At 32.6% G+C, this 14153-nt stretch overlaps 2 protein-coding genes across 3 annotated transcripts; both read left to right on the forward strand.

Moving 5' to 3' along the window:
• The first annotated feature begins 1776 nt into the window (after positions 1 to 1776).
• LOC18034922 (bifunctional phosphatase IMPL2, chloroplastic) lies at positions 1777 to 6673 on the forward strand. 2 transcript variants are annotated; one of them, XM_024179180.1, is made up of 9 exons: positions 1777 to 2334; positions 3080 to 3158; positions 3542 to 3636; positions 3713 to 3762; positions 4325 to 4449; positions 4622 to 4688; positions 5650 to 5739; positions 6157 to 6223; positions 6456 to 6673. In XM_024179180.1, exons 1-9 carry the CDS (start codon positions 1995 to 1997, stop codon positions 6524 to 6526), a joined length of 984 nt encoding a protein of 327 aa, XP_024034948.1. In that variant the 5' UTR covers positions 1777 to 1994; the 3' UTR covers positions 6527 to 6673. The 2 variants fall into 2 exon arrangements, with proteins under 2 accessions (XP_024034948.1, XP_006423376.1); XM_006423313.2 differs by having other exon boundaries at positions 6157 to 6268; positions 6456 to 6672.
• Positions 6674 to 9456: 2783 nt separating this feature from the next.
• Positions 9457 to 11788, forward strand: LOC18034806 (putative pentatricopeptide repeat-containing protein At1g12700, mitochondrial). The gene has a single exon (XM_006423314.2). The coding sequence runs from the start codon at positions 9568 to 9570 to the stop codon at positions 11524 to 11526; it is 1959 nt and encodes a 652-aa protein (XP_006423377.2). The 5' UTR covers positions 9457 to 9567; the 3' UTR covers positions 11527 to 11788.
• The last annotated feature ends 2365 nt before the right edge of the window (positions 11789 to 14153 follow it).

Genomic DNA, 14153 nt, shown 5'->3' on the forward strand with positions numbered 1-14153 from the left:
AATATTAATAATAATAATAATAATAAATAATAACTAAAATAATAAAGTTAATAAAATTTAATAATAATAATAACAACAACAACAATAATGATAATATTGTTAATAATGATAAATTAATTATTTTTATTAATTATTAATACTATAGGTATTTTGGTAAATTGATTCTCATTCTCATTCATCATTCTCATTTATTTTGCCAAGTAAACACATCAATGGCATTCCAGCACATTCCCATTCCCATTTATTTTTATCAAGTAAACATTGAAATCTCATTTTCGTTCCTCATTCTCATTCTAGCCCATTCACATTCTCAACTCATTCTCATTCTACCTCATTCACATTCCCATAAACTAAACACACCATTAAATAAAGGAAAAAACTATTTCCCCCCGATTCGCGCCCCAACTCAAGCCTTGAATTGAAACTCACTGTTTTGATTAAAATGAAAACGCACCGTTTCACAACAAAGCCAAAAACTCACTGTTTTGATTAAATTGATTCTCATTCTCATTCATCATTCTCATTTATTTTGCTAAGTAAACACATCAATGGCATTCCAGCATATTTCCATTCCCATTTATTTTTATCAAGTAAACATTGAAATCTCATTTTCGTTCCTCATTCTCATTCTAGCCCATTCACATTCTCAACTCATTCTCATTCTACCTCATTCACATTCCCATAAACTAAACACACCATTAAATAAAGGAAAAAACTATTTCCCCCCGATTCGGGCCCCAACTCAAGCCTTGAATTGAAACTCACTGTTTTGATTAAAATGAAAACACACCGTTTCACAACAAAGCCAAAAACGATTCGTTTTACTTGTCAAATATTTCCCCTTCCCTTCCTCCTTTTCCCTTCACTTCAATGTTTCTCTTCCCTGTCTCTTTTTCATGTGAGCTTGCTCACATCAAGCTGAAATCATCATCTTCTTCAAAGATGCCAAGATCCTTGCTTCTCTGCAAAAAAACTCTCCTCCCTCCCTCTCATTCACAAGTCTCTTTCTTCATCTTCTTCGCAAACCCTTCTCTACTCTCACGTTGACCTCCTCCTCAACCATTTTCTTTCCTATTACGACGCATTAGAAAACGCGACCACCCAAGAAAACCTACCCGAGCTTTCTCTTCCGGTCTTGGCACAATAGTCTTGAAATCACTCTTTCATGGCGTGGAGTAATTTGTCCAAGAATTTAATTTCACAGATTGAGCAAATTGAAGGTGGGTTGAGGCTAATGGTGCGGGCGTTGATTGGTAGAATCAAGAAGGTGTAAAGTGAGGACCTTGGGAAAGAATATGGCGATGACGTTTTGGGCACCGAAAGAGACCAAATCAGAGGCGCCCCATGATATGTTATTGACAATTCGGTTGCAGCTTGCTCCTATGAACACTTTGCTTACTTCTACTTCATTAGCAGTGCCATTCGATGACATGACGTTTAAAGTTGCAGAAAGAGTGTTTTAGTGACAACTCTGTGCTTTTCGTTTGCTTGTATCAGAAGGCGGCTCCAACTGCTGAAACTTTGTTTTCTGTGTAGTTTAGCTTTAGTAAGAGGAACGAAGACAGAGTGATGAGGGACTCAAACAGCGTCGTTTTGATGCTGATGAAAAAAAAAAAAATACACGAAACGACGTCGATTGCATTAGTTTTAGAATTTAACCCGGATTTGGGATTCCCCTTAGGTGCCACTGTTGCACCGTAGCCTGATCCCCGGATTTGACTCAGGTAAATAGCATAACTCTTAAAGAAACGGTGTGTGGTTCCTCTCGGGTACCTTTCAAAGACGTCAAGATAATCAAATCAAATTCACAGGATGCCAATGCAATCCAACTGTGCAAACCACGTCAACTTCCACTTCTAACGGTTGTTGAACTCTCTGAACACACTCTCTCTCATATCTCTACTTTCACTTCCTCATCTGGCATTCACTTCACTTTCTCTCAATCACAAGCATCAATTTTCCCGCGTATTTAAAACCCTCAAATCACTTCGCAAATGCTTTCTCAATTCAACTTCCTCTCTCAATCTTCCAAACCTCTCCTGTTTTCTCCTGTTTCCTTGCACAACCAAACGCTAACTCTCCATCAAAACGACGCCCAGGCGCTGCCGTTTTCTCCCGCCATAAATTACCACTCAGTTTCTCTCAAAACAACAACTGTATCTGCAATGACTTCAAATTCGAATCTCTCCAATCACGCCGTCACTAGTAACGGCATTAGCGAGCCCGACCTCGATCGCTTTGCCGACGTCGGCAACAAACTCGCCGACGCCGCCGGAGAAGTTATCCGCAAATATTTTCGAAAGAAATTCGAAATTATCGATAAAGAGGATTTGAGTTAGTCCCATTCACATCTTTTTATTCTATTTTTAAATCTTTTTTAGCTATTTTAAATTTTTAATTGGTATGAGATATTGCTTTGGTGAATTATAATTATATTTGGTGAAGAAATTTGGTACGTGAAGAATAATATTTTTTTTAAATTATTATTCTTGATTTATAAATGTACTGTTTGATCGCTGAGAAAATGTAGGATGAATAATTATTGAGTTCCTTTGTTTCTAATGTTTTATTTTATGTTGTTTACTCATAAATGTATTTGAAAAACATTCATAAAATTTTGAGAAATTTCTAATAATTTCAGTCCAAGTTTCTGAAATGGTTAAATTTTAAAAAATTTGGTAAGTTTTGAGCAATGCAAAACCTGCTATTTAAAAAAATATATATGTATTGTGAAAGTGTAATAAAGGGCAGTAAAGGAGAGGCATGGAATTCTTAAAAGATCATCCTTTGAATTGTTGTTATACAATTTGATTGCAGTATCTCACATGGTTGTGCAATTAGGTGGATAGGGGATGTTTAAGAGCTAGAGATGTTAGTGGTGTGTTTGGTTGCAGAGAAATGTTTTGGTGAAAAAAAGAAAAGAAAGTGATTAGTTCAAAGTTTTTCATTTTCATTTTCCTTATTATAATAGAATCGGAAATTGGGCGCGTTGTTTGGTTGTGAGGAATGTAACTTTATGTTCCTTAGTTCACCTGTAGATGTTTTTTGCCTAATTGGACTGCTTTTGTATTTGCTTCAGGTCCTGTGACAATTGCAGATCGAACAGCAGAAGAAGCTATGGTTTTGATTATTCAGGAGAATTTACCTTCTCATGCTATGTAAGTTATGCATAGACTTTCCTATTTGGTTGCTAAGAAAAATTAAGGAAAATGAAAACACATCTATAGAATTTGCATTGCTCAAAACTTGAGATAATATGATCTCGAGTGCTTTCTTTGTGGTTATTTTTCCAAACCAAGCCAAATGGTTTAATTATGCTTAGTTGAGTGTAGGTTATTGGTTGCTTATGTCCCAAATAGTGAAATATCTTACGTACTTATTTTCTTTTTTCATTTTTCTTTTTGCTTTTTGTCTACAGTCACATGTATCTCATTATAAAAGTATAATGCTAAGTTAAAAAGTATTCATGTGAAGTGTTAAAAGTTTCATCCTTGATTTTTGATTTGCTGTTGCTGATACTGTCTAAGAGTTCTTATTGTAGTTTTGGTGAGGAGAATGGGTGGAGGTGTAAGGAGAAGTTTGCAGATTATGTTTGGGTTTTAGATCCAATAGATGGGACCAAGAGCTTTATCACTGGTATGTTTCTTTCTGTCTCAACAGTTGAAGCTTTGAATATTTTACTGAAGTGATCCTGTACCTTTGCTTGTTTCAGGAAAACCTCTGTTTGGTACTCTCATTGCTTTGCTACATAAAGGCAAACCAGTAAGAGCACCTACCATTTGGTTGCATGCACAAAGGATGAACAACTGTTTCTTGATTGCATAATATTTTGGTTTGATAGGGGGTAAAAAAGAAAAAAAATATTCTCTTTCTTGCATCTGGAACAAAATCTATTCTGTATTTGGTTTTCTTTTAAGTAGAAAAAAAAAAAAAGCAAAAAGAAGGGAAAAAAAAAAGTCGAGGTGGTAAGGTGGCTGGTGATTAATGCTAAATTTTCCATCTCATCAGGCTTATGTTAATAGTTGTTTTCAGTTTTTAATTGTACGGATATCAAGTATTTTGTAAGGACTGGAAAATTATTGAACGGCGAATTGCTTGATAGACTGGAACCAGCGGTGGTCTTTGTTAAGAATATGTTCCAACATGTTTTTGCATCCTTGTTTTTGATAGGGAATCTCTCTGGATTTGTATCTGCATTTCATGCAACAAATAAATTAGATCATAATTTTTTGCACTTATTATGCTGAGGGTGAAATTTTACCGTCAGTGATTGCATGCTTGTTTTTGCTTCGGAGTTTATATTTTGACAAGCATGTTTTTGCAGATTCTTGGCATAATTGATCAGCCTGTTCTAAGAGAAAGATGGATTGGAATCAGTGGAAAGTGCACTACACTAAACGGAGAAGAAGTGTCCACTCGCACTTGTGCCAAACTGTCACAAGCTTATTTGTATGGTTATTCTATCTTTTGGATATCTAAATTCCATAGCAAGAATAGTTGTGCGTAGCATCTCAACATTTGCAACCGGATAATTTAACTACATCTTTACCAGCACCGTGCTGGACTTGATTTGTATAATCTATTTTATTTCATTTTCTTACTTTTGTTTCTATCTGTTTAGATACACTACAAGCCCACACCTGTTCAAAGGAGATGCTGAAGAGGCATTTGCTCGTGTAAGAAATAAGGTATGTGCTAGTTCTTAAAGTTGATTAAAGCGAAGTGTTTGCCTTCTGCATGAATGCATTTGTTGATAGGAAAATACTAAGAGATTATGCTCATCTTGAGTACATTGGTTGATAGGATGAATTAACAATCTAATTCAACCTCAGTGGCTTATGGGATATCTGATGTCATGGAAATAAAATAAGTCCACGATATTCGACTATGGGAATGTTTTGGCTCGGTTTTCAATATTTAGAATGTCAAGCGCCACACATTATAACACACTACATTTTTGTTTTAGCTTGTGTGGAATTCTTTTTTTATTACTTATCTCTTCCACTTTTTCCCCCTTATTCTTCTACGGGTGTACTTTGCAGCTTTAGGTATAACCATTTGCAAGGGATGGAGCCAGACATTTACTCTACAGGGGACAATTTTTAAAAATAATAATAAATACAAAAGTTATATCTTTCATTCATAATATATATATATATATTCTGCATTCATAATATATATATTCTATCAACATCATTTACAACTGCCCATGGCACATCTTCATGAGTTGATAGCATTGTTCAATAGTTTCGTTAACAACACTATCCAAAATGTCTTTTGAAATATACTGGGATTATGGCTATCCGGCTTTTTATTTCTAGTTATTGAGTTGTTCAAATAATTTTAAAGGGGAAAGGGGCAGAACAATGAAATCAAGGGGGCAGATTAATAAAAATCAGGGGCAAGACTTGAGCATAAAATAGAAAGCTGAGTAATTTGTTTAAATTAAGTGGGTGCAGCTGACCTGACACCCGAGTAGCACCATGCTGCCTCTGTCTCTGGCTGCTTGGGTCAGTATCTTGTTATGTCATCCAGTCACATCTGTCAATACCCAGTCCCTCAAATACTCCTGCTGAGTTTGGAGATTAAATATCATGTATACTGATTCCCAAATCTCATATTTTCGTTTCAATTCTTCATTATGTATAGGTGAAGGTGCCCCTTTATGGTTGTGACTGCTATGCGTATGCCCTTCTGGCTTCAGGATATGTGGATCTTGTCATTGAGTCTGGTCTTCAGGTAAACTGCAACCATTCAAGTCTATATGTTGGATACTATGTTTGGATGTATATTTGGACTTAAGCATGAAAAGCCCAATAGTTGGTTTTCATGGAAGATAAGGAGAGTACCTAGCAATGTGTACAGAGGATATACTTGCACACATGCGTAGGTAGCACTTCTTTTTGGAATCAGGAGACGTTATTCCAGCTAATTCCATTTGTCACTAATACCAAACTATCTCTATAAATATCAAATAACTTAACACCACATGCATTACTTTTCCCGTTCATGCACACTAAGCTGCTGTGAGGACTTTGTATTGCGACCATGTGAAAATCCTGTTGCTTTTCTTAGCTTACGCAAAATGCAGTGTATTTAAACATAATTGCTTTCGTCTAATCAATAAGTTGTTTTTTGTTTTTTCCTTTTTGGCAGCCATACGATGTTCTTGCACTAATACCAGTAATAGAAGGTGCTGGTGGTGTAATAACTGATTGGAGAGGTGATCAACTTTATTGGGAGGCTTCTTCAGATGCCCGTGCAACAAGTGTGCTTGCCTTTTTATGAACAAAATTGTCTTTGTTTGAATTTTCTCTTTTCTTATTTCACATCTTCGCCAATTTTAGTCAGTTTTATAAATAAAGTTGTGATTATTGGTGCTGCAAGTTTATAATTTGACTTTCAGTAAAAGCATCTATTTGTCTTCATCCATCATATTCTGTTCTGTTTTCCAGGCTTCAATGTAATTGCTGCTGGAGATAAACAAATTCATCAACAAGCTTTGGATGTATTACAATGGCAGTGATGTTTTGCATTCCTCTGAAACAGCAACTCACCTAAAGAAGGTACAATTATTTCAGTCCATTTCCTTGGGAAGAGCTAGATGTACCTGAGAAGTATTGATTAGTAAGCAATTGTAGTAGCACTCTTATTTATCTGAAACAAAATTTTTATTTATGAAATGTGTAGTACCATTTCTGATTTAAAATCAACAATACATGATCTATTTTTCAAGATCCACTTTTCTTCGGTTACAATTGTATAGGTTCAATATCATGTTTACCATAGCTTCTATGTTCAATTTTTTCGACTGTCTCATTGTTATTTACCGGTGAAGCCAAACTTAAGAATAAGAAAAATGATATTTATCCGTAATAGTTACGGCATGGCCACAAAAGCAGCTATAAAATCATATGGTATTAATATGTTTTTTCATTAATGGTAACACCAACTTTCGTCATCATCTTTTACCAACTTCCATCATCATCTTTTACCAACTTCCATCATCATCTTTCTAAGTGGTATGGTTTGCTATTTAGTGATATTTATCCATAATATTAACGGGGGCGGTCATAGACATAGGTGGTTTTAAGTATAGGCGAACAAGGCGGTCGCTTAAGGCTCCAAATTTTAAAAAGATCTTATTTTTTAAGTATTAGTAATAACTCTCTGATTAATAAAAAAATAAAAAAAAATTATGTGTGGTAGAAAAGCCTATGAGAAATTATCCACCGTCCATTCATTTTTTCAATGTTTTAAAAAAATACACAATTTTTTTTTTGCTGGAATCCACCTGAAAATGCATTTCTTTTCACTTTTTCACTTCCGTTTGGAGACCATTATAACTTTGCTAACATCATAAGGGTAAAATCGTCATTTTACAACGACACAGTGGTGGATAGGTGTAAAATAATACAACTTCGAGTGGAGGTCAGCAAAAAAAAAATTTAAGAATTGTGTATTTCTGAAAAAATACAAAAAAAACAAGTGGTCGATGGATAAATTATCTTTTACATTTAAGGGTAAAAAAGTCATTTAAGTAATATTCCGTTAATTTCCTTAACGGATTCCAAACGAAAGTGGAAAAGTAAAAAGAAATGTAACTTCAGGTGGATTATAGAAAAAAAAAAGAATTGTGTATTTTTGAAAAAGTTGGAAAAAACGGGTGGACGGTAGATAATTTCCCAAAGCCTATTAGACATCTCTCTAATTTATAATTATCCTATAATTAATAATTATTATTTTTATATAAAAACCTATAATTGGTTATCTTATTGTTAAAGAGATATAATTAATAATATTGTTTAACCATTAATTTATTCATTATTAGTTTTTCCAATAAAAATAAGTAAACTTTTTACATTTTCAACTTCTTAAAAAAGCTCAATTATTCAACATTAGAATCTTTGACTTTGAGTATTACTTTTAATTTCTATTAAAAATCTTATAATCTAGAAAATCATAGATGTAAAATTTCTTGTTCTCTTCTCTACAATGAAGATTATTACATGCATTAGTTCATTCAAAAAAAATAAAAATTAGTTACTTGAAATACAAAGTCCATATCCATTATCTAACCATCAATCCATGATCTCAACTTTCAATGTGCTACCATTCTAAATATTATATTTGAAAATTGTATTATTCTCATTTATTCATTTGTTTATTTTTGTATAATTTCTAATGGTAAAGTTTAGATTTTTTTTTTTTAGAATCTTCTTGATTATTTGTTGAAATTCAAGAATTAAAACTGAAATGAATTTTCAACTCTTTTTTGTTTTGTTGAGTATTGAAATTGCTAAACAAAAGAGGTCTCATAAAAATAATAATAATTCGCCTAAGGCCCTGATACCCTAAAGCGGGCACTGGTAATAGAAACAACGGGAAAAAGCCTTTCTCATCCCTAGGGTTTCATACAATAACTCATTTTATCCTTATTTTTTAAACAATAGCTCAAAATATTATTCCATTAACTCACCGTTAGTAGAATATAGTTTGTTACTAATTCATTAAGGGTAAAAATGGATTTTCCATCAAAGAAAAATTAGAAAAATAAATAAAAGTTGACATATAACTAAAAATAATTTTATCTAATCCCATTAAATAGGAAATACTGAAAAAGATGAAAATTTTTTTATTTCAATCAATTCTTTTTTCACTTCTTTCTATTTTGGCGGCATGAAAGCCTTATAAACCCTAAATCTAAGTACCAAAAATATCACATTTTCTTATTTGTATAAGTATACTCTCTAATTACGTTATAAAATGGTTTGAATTGAGTTGAAGATAAAAAAAATATTCAGTACATGCAAGCACATAAAAACTACTGGTATTTTTGAATTTTTCTTCCAATAATTTAAAGATATTGTGTTAATTATAGTTTGTTCTTTATGACAATTATTTAATGATTATATCAAACTACATCATCGTTGATTTCATTTAAGAAAAATTTAATGAATTTTGTATATTTTATAGTGCTATTTAATTGTGTAAAAAAATTATTTTAATATAGTTTGTATCACTTTAATAAAAAATCTTATTTTACTCACAATGAACTACTAGTTAACGGTTTTATATTAACGGTGAGTTAACAGAAGAATATTTTAAGTTATTATTTGAAAAGTAAGGATGAAATGAGTTATTGCATTAAACTTTAAGAAAAAAAAATTTTCCCTAGAAACAACTATAAAATCATATGGTATTAATATATTTTTTTCATAAATGGGTAGCATCATATGGTGTTAACATGTTTTTATTATTATGTTTTCAGTTAATGGTAACTCTATATGGCATTAACATGTATTTTGTTATCATTCTGAAAAAAAAAATTTCTAGACGAATATCAGTACTCTAAAAATAAAAATTTAAGAGAAAGCTGGTAAATATTATTTCATTCAATTAACTGAATTTAAATGCCTATTCTCTAACAAATGCATCAGAAGAAGAAAAGCACAATTACCGCCTGTTATCGAGGCTTATACCGACAAATGCATTTTTTCCGTTTTTATTTTTTAAGAGTATCTTAAGAATTATTTACATTCGTTTCATTGCACAAACCACTTGCTCATGAATAATCATCGCCCATTTAATTCTATTCTTCTTTTTCAACCCCAAATAATCAAAAGCTCTCCAATGGCTTTCGTATCCACAACTCGTCCATTTCATTTTACTTCAATTTCAGTATCAGCTCTTAGATGTAATTTCTCATCTTCGTTCCCTCATACCGGAAAACCCACATCTTCAATTTTGGAAAATGAACCCTCATATCCGAATACAACAGCTAAACTGAAGGAGTCGCTACGACTGACGGTCAAAGACCGAGCCTCACTCGAAAAATTCCTCAAAGAAAGGTGCAAATCATCAGGTCAAGGTGATATTAATCTTATTACTCCTAATGAAGCCTTGTGTATCTTTGATTACATGCTCCGTATGCACCCTTCTCCGCCTCCTGTCTGTTCCTTCAATATTTTGTTTGGTTGTCTTGCTAAGGATAAACATTATGATACTGTCCTTTCACTCTTCAAGAGACTCAATTCAATTGGGTTGTTTCCAAATCTTTATACTTATAGTATCCTGATTAACTGCTTTTGCAAAATGGGTCGAGTTTCTCATGGTTTTGTTGTTCTTGGGAGAATCCTCAGGTCTTGTTTTACTCCAAATGCTGTAACCTTTAATTCTTTGATTAAAGGTTTGTGTGCGGAGAGTAGAATCATGGAGGCTGCTGCATTGTTTACGAAACTTAGAGTGTTTGGTTGTGAGCCTGATGTTTTTACATACAATATTTTGATTAATGGATTGTGTCGAACAGGCCATACAATTGTTGCTCTAAATTTATTTGAAGAGATGACTAATGGAAATGGGGAATTTGGTGTCATTTGTAAGCCAGACGCTATTACATACAGTACTATTATAGATGGTCTTTGTAAGGAAGGTTTTGTGGACAAGGCCAAGGAACTGTTTCTGAAGATGAAGGATGAGAATATTAACCCCAATGTGGTTACTTATAACTCTTTGATTCACGGTTTTTGTTATGCTAATGATTGGAATGAGGCGAAGTGTTTGTTTATTGAGATGATGGACCAAGGGGTACAGCCGGATGTTGTGTCTTTTAATGTGATCATGAATGAGCTTTGTAAAAATGGGAAGATGGACGAAGCAAGTAGGCTGTTAGAATTGATGATTCAGATTGGTGTGCGTCCAAATGCTTTTGTCTATAACACATTAATGGACGGGTTTTGTTTGACAGGTAGAGTTAATCGTGCGAAGGAACTATTTGTTTCTATGGAGAGTATGGGTTGCAAACATGATGTTTTTAGTTACAATAGTTTGATAAATGGTTACTGCAAGAATAAGGAAATAGAGGAAGCGTTAAGCCTTTATAGTGAAATGCTTTCTAAAGGAATTAGGCCAACAGTTGTTACATATAACACCTTGTTCCATGGCCTTTTTGAAATACACCAGGTTGAGCGTGCTTTAAAATTGTTTGATGAGATGCAGCGTAGTGATGTGGCAGCTGATACCTGGACATATAGAACCCTTTATGATGGGCTCTGCAAGAATGGTTATATTGTAAAGGCAGTTGAACTATTTCGTACTTTGAGAATTCTCAAGTGTGAACTAGATATTCGAGTCTACAACTGCCTCATTGATGGATTCTGTAAATCTGGCAGACTCGAAATTGCATGGGAACTATTTCGTAGTTTGCGTCGTGGAGTCCTAATAGCAGATGTTGTAACATATAACATCATGATCCATGCGCTTTGTGCTGATGGGAAAATGGACAAGGCACATGGTTTGTTTCTTGATATGGAAGCAAAAGGTGTAGCACCCGATTGTGTCACATTTAACACGCTGATGCTAAGTTGCATCCGCAATAATGAGACATCAAAAGTTGTTGAACTCCTTCACAGAATGGATGAGAGAAATGTAATACCAGATGCATCTACACTTTCAATTGTTGTGGACTTACTTGTAAAGAATGAAATTAGCTTAAACTCGATTCCACAATTCAAGAGTCAAAGGTAAGTGAGTTTAATATTGATTTAGTCGCATGTTTCTTCTGCCTGAAAACGCCGATCTGAAGGATCCCATTCTTATTACAACATGTAAAGGAGTGTTGTCTATTGTTGGCATGTTCCTAGGTTCTGTCCATGGATTCTGTTTGCAGACATGGCTAACTTCTTGTTCAACAGATAAGTTTTAAAGTCTTTCAACTTTATGTTGTAAAATAACTTTTTTATTATTCAATTCATGAGTTTTTCTTCTGTAACACATACTTCTCATTAGCTGGAAGTGCAATTTTTTTATGCTTTTCCTGTATGGCTTCTTTTTCTGCTCTAAATAAAATGGCATTTTGTTTCCCTCCTGTGAGGGTACAACGTTTATGTTTAAATTTTCTGTTAGTTAAATTGGTTGTCTTTGATATAGGGAACTTCCAGTTGAACTGATTTGTAATTCTGGGTATATGAGATTACCAACTGTATTGGGAATTAATGTCAAATTAATTATATTATCAGGTTTTTCAATCAGCGTTCATCATTTATTTCTATTAACAATTAATAGCACAGCTTGTCTTCTCAGCTTCATTGGTTCCTCTAAAAAATAATCTTGTAAAGACATTTTTTTTTTTTTGGCATGGTAAATGCTAGATTGTTTGTGGTCTGAATGATACTACACATCTAAGTAATTGCCCAAATTTTTTGTTCCTTGTTACATGGCATTCAATTGAATGAGGACTTCATGATTGTGTGTATTGGTATTTGTTAAACAAACATCAGTAAAGCATGCTTCAACAACACTGACAGCGTGATTAACCGTAAGCCTTGGCTACCTTACTATTTTAAGTTACAGTCAAATCAAATGTGGTAATTAAAGGTGGGGTAGGCTCCCCATTTTGTGAGGGTTGTAACAGTTTGATGGCGGTATATAAAAGTTCATGGGATTAGGATGAACCCTAATCCAACGTTTGCTGTTAAAAACATGTTTGGAATAAATTATAATGGACCACCATTTAATCCTAAATAGTATGAAAATTGTATCCTAGGAGAACCCTTGGGATTACTTTTATGAAGCCAAAAATGTTATCATAACTATTCATGGGATGATGAATGACAAAATTATTATTTATTTTATTTAACTAATATTATAAATATTATAATTTATTTTTTAATTATATTATAATATTATTTTAAACTTATATAAATATTAAAGAATAATTTAATTTTATGTTGCAGATATAAATTTATTATTAATTAATGTTTAAAATATTTTATTAATTTTTTAATTGATTTAATTCAAAAATTTTAGTTATTAAATTGTAATTGTAATAATATTATAAATTCACAATTTTAGGAACTATATTTATAATTAAATTGATTTTTATTTTTCATATTTTGTGAGTTTTCATTTTATCATTGACGTAAATTTAATTAAATAAATAACTTATATTTATTTACTTTAAAATAAGTTTAATAAGAAAATTATTGTTCCAATCCAATCTAAACCGTAATTATACCAAGCGCCACTAAACATAATCTAATGCAGTCCTACCACATTCTGCATACCAAATAGCCCTCGAACAAATTGACTCCAACTTTATAAGCAAAACATTACTGTTATAAGTAAGTATAAAACTAAGTTATTTATTTATTTATTTATTTATTTTCACAAGACAACAATTGGGTAAGTATCTAAACATAATCCAATACAATCCTATCACATCTTGTGTACCATATAGACCTTAAGCAAAATGATCCCTAACTTTATAAGCAAATCATTGCTCTTATAAGCATAAAAACAACTTCTTCTTATTTATTCATTCATTTTCACAAAAAAATAATTAGGCAAGTGTCCACTTTTCTTTTTTTTTGGGTATAAAATGATAACACATATGCCGTAATCCTTTATCTCGATGAATGATTTTGAAAATATTTATTAATCATTTTCTCAATTTCCTCCTTACTTACATGAGCGGGATTCGAAACCCAAACTTTTTGTTTATAAAGTAAGAGATTTTACTATATTAACTAAATGACACCTACTATTTTTAATTTAGTTTAGAAAATATGTTATTGGTTTTTTAATTTTCATTAATGAAATATTGGTATAGCAAATTCAGCAAGTATGCATTTGTGCACAACAACCTAGTGAAGTCTTTCAAACTCTTAAAATGCATATTTTTCATTTCTCCTCTCTTTTTTTTTTTTTTTCATTTTACCCTTCAATTTTATTCTGAAGAGTTGGTTTAGGAGATCAATCTTAATCGAAGAGTCTAAGACGACATGTGTCAAACTTAAGCCTTACAACTCTTTTGTTGCACAAGCAACTTCTTTATTATCTGTTGTCATGGTTGTCAAAGGCCGGTGGCCACAAAGCCAATTCAAGTTGGCTTTGACAAGCCGGCCAAAGAAAATGGTGATGCCGGCCAAAGAAAATGGTGCCATCCAAATGGAGAAAAAGAAGAAGTTGGCAACAACATTTGAAATATATACATATATATATTAATTTAATAGCCATTTTTTGGCTATAAAAGGAAGAGCTCCCTAATTCATTTTATTCCAATCTTGAGATCCAAGTTTTGTAGAGAGAATTGAGAGTTTAAGAGCTTGCATTTATAAGCTCTAATTTTAGTGATTTGAGAGTTTGGGTGTATT

Source organism: Citrus clementina, unplaced genomic scaffold, assembly GCF_000493195.1.
Source record: "Citrus clementina cultivar Clemenules unplaced genomic scaffold, Citrus_clementina_v1.0 scaffold_8, whole genome shotgun sequence".
Taxonomy (NCBI): domain Eukaryota; kingdom Viridiplantae; phylum Streptophyta; class Magnoliopsida; order Sapindales; family Rutaceae; genus Citrus; species Citrus x clementina.